The sequence below is a fragment of the Scylla paramamosain genome, chromosome 26, assembly GCF_035594125.1.
Source record: "Scylla paramamosain isolate STU-SP2022 chromosome 26, ASM3559412v1, whole genome shotgun sequence".
NCBI lineage: Eukaryota > Metazoa > Arthropoda > Malacostraca > Decapoda > Portunidae > Scylla > Scylla paramamosain.
Window position 1 is genome coordinate 7,152,708 of NC_087176.1, and position 9,793 is coordinate 7,162,500.

At 43.3% G+C, this 9,793-nt stretch overlaps 1 protein-coding gene across 1 annotated transcript in view; it reads left to right on the forward strand.

The window, feature by feature from the left end:
• Nucleotides 1-3,289: 3,289 nt before the first annotated feature.
• LOC135113660 (apolipoprotein D-like) overlaps nucleotides 3,290-9,793 on the forward strand; it is a 7,567-nt gene continuing 1,063 nt past the window's right edge. Inside the window, exons 1-4 of the mRNA XM_064029097.1 lie at nucleotides 3,290-3,450; nucleotides 7,439-7,564; nucleotides 8,021-8,168; nucleotides 8,541-8,638. Coding sequence (XP_063885167.1) covers nucleotides 3,427-3,450; nucleotides 7,439-7,564; nucleotides 8,021-8,168; nucleotides 8,541-8,638 — 396 coding nt within the window. The 5' untranslated portion in view covers nucleotides 3,290-3,426. The remainder of the gene's footprint in view (nucleotides 3,451-7,438; nucleotides 7,565-8,020; nucleotides 8,169-8,540; nucleotides 8,639-9,793) is intronic.

The following is a 9,793-nucleotide window of genomic DNA, read 5'->3' on the forward strand; positions in this document are numbered from 1 at the left end:
CCCAGCCTTAATTTGGATACCGATCACCTATGACTGGGAATGTAAAGGCGGCGGAGCAAGGAACTGGCCACCCCATTACATATATCAAGCAAGAGTGACGCTTCCTGCCCTACGCCAACGTTCACGACTGATTACGGGACATCTTTACGTTACCCATTATTAAGGCTGATTGAATCTTCTCACTAGTCAGCTTTATTATACTGTCTTGATACGGGGTTGCTGTGCTAGATGAGCCGACTCCACTGGTTTGTTTCGCCTGCCATATTGGTATTCAGTCCTTTCTGCTATGCACTCTTTCCATCTTGTCTTGGTTCTTTCCCTCCTTCTTCTCTTTTCCTTGCATCTCCAAGCTGGTTGAATCTAGGAGCAATTAATCCTTCCAGAAAAATCCCAGCAGTAACCATAATTCGAATCTTGATCATCTTGCCAACTCTCGACCGCCCGAGTCACCTCACTCAACATTACACAGCGACGGGATTACAGTTATTTATCCTCAGTTACGTAGATTGATATTCATTGTTCTTTTTACACCTGCTGACTCGAGAGACGCGTCGAGATGCCAACTATCGAGTCTCGCCCCTTTAATTCTCGTATAAACTAATTCACTACATTATTTTATCCTTATTTCTGTGGGACTAATTATTTCCCACAGAAGGAATACAGGAGATAAAATAGGGAAGGGAGGAATGGAAGAGAACTAAAGGAGAGGGAAAAAAGAAAAGTATGGGAAAGGAGAGGGGAAGTGATGGAAGAGAGAAAGTGAAGGAAAAAGAAAGAAGGAATGGAAGGGAAGTAAGGGAGAGAGAGACGGAAGAGGAGGGAAATACGATGGAAGATGGGAAAGGAAAGGAAAGAAAAGGAAAGGAAGAGAGAGAGAGAGAGAGAGAGAGAGAGAGAGAGAGAGAGAGAGAGAGAGAGAGAGAGAGAGGGAGGACGAAAATGGAAGACGAAAGAAGAGCAAGAACAAGAAAAGGAGGAGAGGAATAAAAAAGAGGAAGGAGAGAAGTATGGATGGAAGAAAGGAAGAAAGGAAAAAAGGATGGAGAAAAAGAAGGATGAAGAAAAAGAAGGATGGAGAAAAAGAAGGATAAAGAAAAAGAAGGAAGGATGGAGAAAAGAAGGAAAGGGAATGAAATATGGAAAGGAGAGAATGATTGGAAAAGGGAAAGAAAAGAAAGAGGGAGGGAAGGAAAGGGGGAAGGACGGAGGAAATGAAAAATGGAGAGAGGAAGGGAGGGTTATATAAATAAAGAATAAATAATATTATCTGTTTACCTTCGGATCTAATACGTACGGTGTTTTAAAATGCCACCTGTTATTCTCTCACGCTGTTTATCTCTCTCTCTCTCTCTCTCTCTCTCTCTCTCTCTCTCTCTCTCTCTCTCTCTCTCTCTCTCTCTCTCTCTCTCTCTTTCTGTTATTTCTCTCGCGCTGTTTATGTAAATCTCTCTCTCTCTCTCTCTCTCTCTCTCTCTCTCTCTCTCTCTCTCTCTCTCTCTCTCTCTCTCTCTCTCTCTCTCTCTCTCTCTCTATTATTTCTCTCGCGCTGTTTATGTAAATCTCTCTCTCTCTCTCTCTCTCTCTCTCTCTCTCTCTCTCTCTCTCTCTCTCTCTCTCTCTCTCTCTCTCTCTCTCTCTCTCTCTCTCTCTCTCTCTCTCTCTCTGTTATTTCTCTCGCGCTGTTTATGTAAATCTCTCTCTCTTTCTGTCTCTCTCTCTCTCTCTCTCTCTCTCTCTCTCTCTCTCTCTCTCTCTCTCTCTCTCTCTCTCTCTCTCTCTCTTCGAAGGCCACGGAGACGATTAGCCGGATTCTTAAAGAGTGTTTCTTTTGTTAATAATCTTGGAAATCTCAGTTGAAAATCTTGTTAATTTGTCAATAAAACCATAAAACACCTTTAAAACACGTGTAACTTCACCAAGACTATTCCTAAAGGCCACAAAAATTATTAGCGGGGTTTTCAAGAGCGTTTCTCCTGTTGATAATGTAGAAATCTTGTTAATCTGCCACTAGAACAGTAAAAACATCCTTAAGAACCTGTGCAACTTCAACTAGAACCTTTTGAGAGTAGTGGACGTGCGGCGCATGAGTGTTTCAGAGTACTGTCCCTAGAAAAACTGTCTTGAATCGATCACTATAAAACAACAGCGAGAGGCTTAGTGACACACACACACACACACACACACACACACAACGCAAGGAGGAAAGAGAGAAAAGTGTAAGATTACAACAACCATTTAGAGAAGAAGAGGTCATTATGGAAACATACCTTTTTGACAATAAATATATTGAGGAAACCAAGTGAACACTGCATAAATTTTGGATAATAACAGAAAAGAAAAGGAAAGAAAAAGAAGAAAATAGAAGACCCAAAAAGTGAGAATGGGCATGTCAGAGGCAGCACTCCCCAACAGCTCTACACACACACACACACACACACACACACACACACGTGACAGTTTCTCCCTCCCCCTTAAAGACCCTCTGATTGTGGACCACTTTTCTTAAAACAGCGAATGAAATATAAATCACGCAGTCTTTCTCTGGCAAACAAATCTTACGTGACTTTTAGTACACGCAAAAATTAAAGGCCTCAAATTGTGAGCCATTTCCTTAACAGCGAATGAAGAATAAACCACGCAGTCTCTCTGTGGCGAACAAATTTTAGGCAACTTTTAAGACACGTGAAAATTAAATGTCTTACGCAGTTATGTTATCACTGACTCACATCTGGTATTCTTGGACCAATTCTCAAAGTTTTGGGAGTCTTCTCATTATTATCACGCTCTGTGGAAGTTAATGAACTTTTAAGACTGTTGTTGATTATTCTAGTAATAGTTAATCAAGTATTATGACTGATCATTGGAAAAAAACACAATGAGAACCTGACTCCTGATACGTGACCTAGTGGAAGTTATTAGGATTTTCAAGGGCGTTTTTATGATCCTGGTAAAAAGTTCGCAAATCATTGTCTCATTGGAAGTCACTGGGATTTTCAATAATGTTTTTAATAGTTCTAGTGATAACTTAGCAAAGTTTTTGCATGACCAATCCAAGAACACACGGGAATTTGACTATTTGTGACTCAATAGAAATTATTAGGGTTTTCAAAGGCGTTTTTAATTACTTCATATTAAAGAACCTAAGAACTCCAGTGATAATTTAGAAAAGATTCTCCATTATCAATAACGAAAAAAAAAAAACATACAAGAGAACCAAAATATTTATATAGCCTTTGAAAGCATGATGAGGCAACTGTTGTTAATTACGAGGCTGGGGAGTTTATATAAGAAGCAACGAGACACAAGATAGCAGACCTCAGCGCGCCGCCACTCTCTCCCCCCCACACTCGCTACCTGCTTCCTCTCGCCTCGCTGTTTTATTCCTTGAGTTTGTTTTGCCTTCCAGAGTTCCGTCGTGAGGTGAAGATGAAATACGTCATTGCTCTTGTGGTAAAACGCTCTTATTTGTTTATTTATTTATTTATTTATTTATTGTTTTTGTGTGTATAGTTGCTCTTGCGATGTTGTTTTTGTTTTGTTGTTGTTGTATTAACATTGCTAGTAGTAGTAGTAGTAGTAGTAGTAGTAGTAGTAGTAGTAGTAGTAGTAGTAGTAGTAGTAGTAGCAGCAGCAGCAGCAGTAGTAGTAGTAGTAGTAGTAGTAGTAGTAGTAGTAGTAGTAGTAGTAGTAGCAGCAGCAGCAGCAGCAGCAGTAGTAGTAGTAGTAGTAGTAGTAGTAGTAGTAGTAGTAGTAGTAGTAGTAGTAGTAGTACCATCGTTATCACTACTACTACTACTACTACTTTTTTTTCTTTTTTTTTTTTTTTTTTTTATGTAGGAAGGATACTGGCCAAGGGCAACAAAAATCTAATAAAAAAAATGCCCACTGAAATGCCAGTCCCTAAAAGGGTCAAAGCAGTGGTCAAAAATTGGTGGATAAGTGTCTTGAAACCTCCCTCTTGAAGGAATTCAAGTCATAGGAAGGTGGAAATACAGAAGCAGGCAAGGAGTTCCAGAGTTTACCAGAGAAAGGGATGAATGATTGAGAATACTGGTTAACTCTTGCGTTAGAGAGGTGGACAGAATAGGAGTGAGAGAAAGAAGAAAGTCTTGTGCAGCGAGGCCGCGGAAGGAGGGGAGGCATGCAGTTAGCAAGATCAGAAGAGCAGTTAGCATGAAAATAGCGGTAGAAGACAGCAAGAGATGCAACATTGCGGCGGTGAGAGAGAGGCTGAAGACAGTCAGTTAGAGGAGAGGAGTTGATGAGACGAAAAGCTTTTGATTCCACCCTGTCTAGAACAGCAGTATGAGTGGAACCCCCCCAGACATGTGAAGCATACTCCATACATGGACGGATAAGGCCCTTGTACAGAGTTAGCAGCTGGGGGGGTGAGAAAAACTGGCGGAGACGTCTCAGAACACCTAACTTCATAGAAGCCGTTTTAGCTAGAGATGAGATGTGAAGTTTCCAGTTCAGATTATAAGTAAAGGACAGACCGAGGATGTTCAGTGTAGAAGAGGGGGACAGTTGAGTGTCATTGAAGAAGAGGGGATAGTTGTCTGGAAGATTGTGTCGAGTTGATAGATGGAGGAATTGAGTTTTTGAGGCATTGAACAATACCAAGTTTGCTCTGCCCCAATCAGAAATTTTAGAAAGATCAGAAGTCAGGCGTTCTGTGGCTTCCCTGCGTGATATGTTTACCTCCTGAAGGGTTGGACGTCTATGAAAAGACGTGGAAAAGTGCAGGGTGGTATCATCAGCATAGGAGTGGATAGGACAAGAAGTTTGGTTTAGAAGATCATTAATGAATAATAAGAAGAGAGTGGGTGACAGGACAGAACCCTGAGGAACACCACAGTTAATAGATTTAGGAGAAGAACAGTGACCGTCTACCACAGCAGCAATAGAACGGTCAGAAAGGAAACTTGAGATGAAGTTACAGAGAGAAGGATAGAAACCGTAGGAGGGTAGTTTGGAAATCAAAGCTTTGTGCCAGACTCTATCAAAGGCTTTTGATATGTCCAAGGCAACAGCAAAAGTTTCACCAAAGTCTCTAAAAGAGGATGACCAGGACTCAGTAAGGAAAGCCAGAAGATCACCAGTAGAGCGTCCTTGACGGAACCCATACTGGCGATCAGATAGAAGGTTGTGAAGTGATAGATGTTTAAGAATCTTCCTGTTGAGGATAGATTCAAAAACTTTAGATAAGCAGGAAATTAAAGCAATAGGACGGTAGTTTGAGGGATTAGAGCGGTCACCCTTTTTAGGAACAGGTTGAATGTAGGCAAACTTCCAGCAAGAAGGAAAGGTAGATGTTGACAGACAGAGCTGAAAGAGTTTGACTAGGCAAGGTGCAAGCACGGAGGCACAGTTTCGGAGAACAATAGGAGGGACCCCATCAGGTCCATAAGCCTTCTGAGGGTTTAGGCCAGCGAGGGCATGGAAAACATCATTACGAAGAATTTTAATACGAGGCATGAAGTAGTCAGAGGGTGGAGGAGAGGGAGGAACAAGCCCAGAATCGTCCAAGGTAGAGTTTTTAGCAAAGGTTTGAGCAAAGAGTTCAGCTTTAGAAATAGATGTGATAGCAGTGGTGCCATCTGGTTGAAGTAGAGGAGGGAAAGAAGAAGAAGCAAAGTTATTGGAGATATTTTTGGCTAGATGCCAGAAATCACGAGGGGAGTTAGATCTTGAAAGGTTTTGACATTTTCTGTTAATGAAGGAGTTTTTGGCTAGTTGGAGAACAGACTTGGCATGGTTCCGGGCAGAAATATAAAGTGCATGAGATTCTGGTGAAGGAAGGCTTAAGTACCTTTTGTGGGCCACCTCTCTATCATGTATAGCACGAGAACAAGCTGTGTTAAACCAAGGTTTAGAAGGTTTAGGACGAGAAAAAGAGTGAGGAATGTACGCCTCCATGCCAGACACTATCACCTCTGTTATGCGCTCAGCACACAAAGACGGGTCTCTGACACGGAAGCAGTAGTCATTCCAAGGAAAATCAGCAAAATACCGCCTCAGGTCCCCCCAACTAGCAGAGGCAAAACGCCAGAGGCACCTTCGCTTAGGGGGATCCTGAGGAGGGATTGGAGTGATAGGACAAGATAAAGATATGAGATTGTGATCGGAGGAGCCCAACGGAGAAGAAAGGGTAACAGCATAAGCAGAAGGATTAGAGGTCAGGAAAAGGTCAAGAATGTTGGGCGTATCTCCAAGACGGTCAGGAATACGAGTAGGGTGTTGCACCAATTGCTCTAGGTCATGGAGGATAGCAAAGTTGTAGGCTAGTTCACCAGGATGGTCAGTGAAGGGAGAGGAAAGCCAAAGCTGGTGGTGAACATTGAAGTCTCCAAGAATGGAGATCTCTGCAAAAGGGAAGAGGGTCAGAATGTGCTCCACTTTGGAAGTTAAGTAGTCAAAGAATTTCTTATAGTCAGAGGAGTTAGGAGAGAGGTATACAGCACAGATAAATTTAGTATGAGAATGACTCTGTAGTCGAAGCCAGATGGTGGAAAACTCGGAAGATTCAAGAGCGTGGGCACGAGAGCAGGTTAAGTCATTGCGCACATAAACGCAGCATCCAGCTTTGGATCGAAAATGAGGATAGAGAAAGTAGGAGGGAACAGAAAAGGGGCTACTGTCAGTTGCCTCAGACACCTGAGTTTCAGTGAGGAAAAGAAGATGAGGTTTAGAAGAGGAGAGGTGGTGTTCTACAGATTGAAAATTAGATCTTAGACCGCGAATGTTGCAGAAGTTAATGAAGAAAAAGTTGAGGGGGGTGTCAAGACACTTACGGTCGTCGACGGAAAGGCAGTCCGACCTGGGGACATTTATGGTCCCCTCCCCAGATGGGGACTCCGAGGCTGGTGTAGGAGTCGCCATGATTTTAAAATTTTTTGAGTGAAAGGTGTGTGTGTTATTAGGTGCTTGTAGTTTTGTGTGGAGGAAGAGAGTTGTCTTTAGAGGGCAGGCTGTGACTACCCCCTTGTGTTGTGAGACACAAAGGGAAACGTTCAGTGAGGTCACAGCTGGGTTTAATGATAAGTTCACAGCACCCCCTGAACAGTGCTTTAGACCTCACTGGGAGTAATTATCGTTTCGGCAGGTGTCTACTGCCTCCTCCTGGCACGACTACTTATAATAATAATAATAATAATAATAATAATAATAATAATAATAATAATAATAATAATAATAATAATAACAATAATAACAATAATGACGACAACAACAACAACAACAACAACAACAACAACAATAACAATTAAGACACTAACCCACCAATCTCTATATTACCAATCCGTGCCTGTGATCAATGGTTATCTATCTGTCCACCCATCCACCCAACGTTCCCACTATTTATCTATACCATCTACTTATCTATCTGTCCATCTATTCAATCACCTACATATCTATCTATCCTTCCTTTCCTTCTCAGTTTGTGGCGGTGGCGGAGGCGGCGGTGGTGACGACGCAGACTCGGGGACAGGGATGCGTGACAGTGGCGCCTGCTGAGAACTTCGTGAACGCTATGTATGAAGGACGCTGGTATGAGATTGGCAGGGTACGTGAGTGTGTGAGGAAGGGAGGATGGGTAGAGGAGAGAGGGAGGGAGGGTGGGTAGAGGAGAGAGGAGACAGGGAAGGGCGGTGGGCAGAGAGAGAGAGAGAGAGAGAGAGAGAGAGAGAGAGAGAGAGAGAGAGTTTCCTTCCTACTTTCATTTGTAACTTTTCTTATCTCCTTCCTTCCTTTCCTCCTCCTCCTTTTATTTTTCCCCTTTCTTTATTCTCCTCCTCCTCATCTTTCCTCCATTCGCTTCGTTCTTGTTCCTTCTGCAACATTTGAAACTTTTCTCTCCTTTCTTCCTCCTCCTCCTAATACATTGTTTCTCTTGTGCTCCTTTCCTTTTCCTCCTCCTATTCCTTGCCTCTTGGTCTCCTCTCCTTCTCCCTTTCCGTCACAACCAAATCTGATCTCCCCTCTCTCTCTCTTGCCGTCCTTCCCTCCCCTCACCTGGCAGATCCAGACGCCGGGCGGGGCCGCGTTCCAGAAGGACTGTTGGTGCGACACGACAGACTTCCACTCGGAGACGCAGCTGGTGGGCGACGGCGAGGCGACCTACTCCTGCAGGAAGCACGGGCCGGACGGCGACCTGCAGAGCGCCACAGGTGAGGACGCGGCGACCCTGCAGGAGGAAAGGGGGCATGAATTAAACACAGCAGAAGGGAAGGGGGCACGTATTAAACCCTGCAGGAGGAAAGGGGGCATGAATTAAACCCTGTAGGAGAAAAGGGAGCATGCATTAAACCCCAGTAACTTTCCCTCTCCCAGTCAAACCCCAGTAACTCTCCCTCTTCCTCTCCCACATTTGACCTCAGTACCTCTCGACCTCCCTCCTCCAGTTGACCCCAGTAACCGCTGAATTCCCAAGTTGACTCCTGTATTCCTTGATCCCAGTTGACCCTTAAAAAAAAAGCTCTCTCCCTCAGTTGGCCCCAGTAACCCTTGACCCCCGTAACTCCTGACCTCTGCCCTTCCAGCTGACCTTCTCTTCGATGGCATTCCTGGGAAGTTTAAACAGCAGTTTCGGTTCCCATTCGCTCCCAAGCTGGACTATACCGTTGTGTTTGTCGACGAGGTGAGGATGTATAGTAATAATCCATCTTGCCCTCCTCTCTTCTTTCCTTTTCTTCCTTTGCCTCCCCTTCCACCCTTCCTTCCTTTTTCTATTCCTTCCACTTGTTTCCATTTTTTTTTCCTTCTCTTCCATCCTTCTCTTCTCTCCCTCTTCCTTCCTTTTCTTCCTTTGCCTCCTTCCCTCCTCCTCCCTTCCTTTTTTCCTTTCTTTCCCCCTTCTGTGTTTCCTTTATTCCTTCCTTCCATCTTCCTTTCTTCGCAAAATCTAAGTCTCTTTTTTCCTCATTTCTCTCTTTTTTTTCTCATTTCATAAGTTACCTTCCTTTCCTCTTTTTGTCCCCTGCCTTCACTCCCCTCTCTCCTTCCCTCACCAGCAGGTCTTCGTTCACTGCATCCATAAATTTTAAAGCTTCTTTCGACTGATTAATCATTTTTCCTTTCTTGCCGACTGTCTTTCAATTAGTAGATCTTTTCCCGCTTCTCACACTCATAACACGCATCCATAAATCTAAAATCTGTCCTCAACTGTTCTAGTTATCTTCCCCTGCCTCGGAACGTAGCAATGAAAAACGATCGTAAGTTCTCTGAAGTACTCTTTCTACTCACGCACATTACAAGCAGGTTTTCTTTCACGTGTTCCCTCACTGCATCCATAAACTTTAGACCTTCCCTCAACGAGTCGATGCTTTCTTCTCCTTTGCCAGAATGCAGCCATAGAATAGGACTTTCAGCGTCAATCATTCCTCTTCTCACACTTATAACGAGTATCATGAACCTTAAACGTTCCTTCAATTAGTCAGTCTTTTTCCTCTTCCTTGCCGCAGAACGTACCAATAACATGATGATTTTCTCCTTATCCTTCTCTCTCCTGTCCTAAAACGAAGCAATAAGAAAACGATTTTCTCTCAACTAATCAATCTGTTATCCCTTCTGATTCTTATTACAATCATGTTTTTCACGCTTTTCTCCTTCTCTTCTCACAACCATCACAACCACTTCTTTCTTCACTGCATCCCTAAACCTTCTCTCGACTCAACAATCTTTTTTCCTTCCCCTAGGCCTCCGAACGCAGCTTTTCTAATTTTCGTATGTTCTTAACTCTCTCGGTTAATCCATCTCCAACTCTTCTATGTCTTGGAATGTATCAGTGGAATAC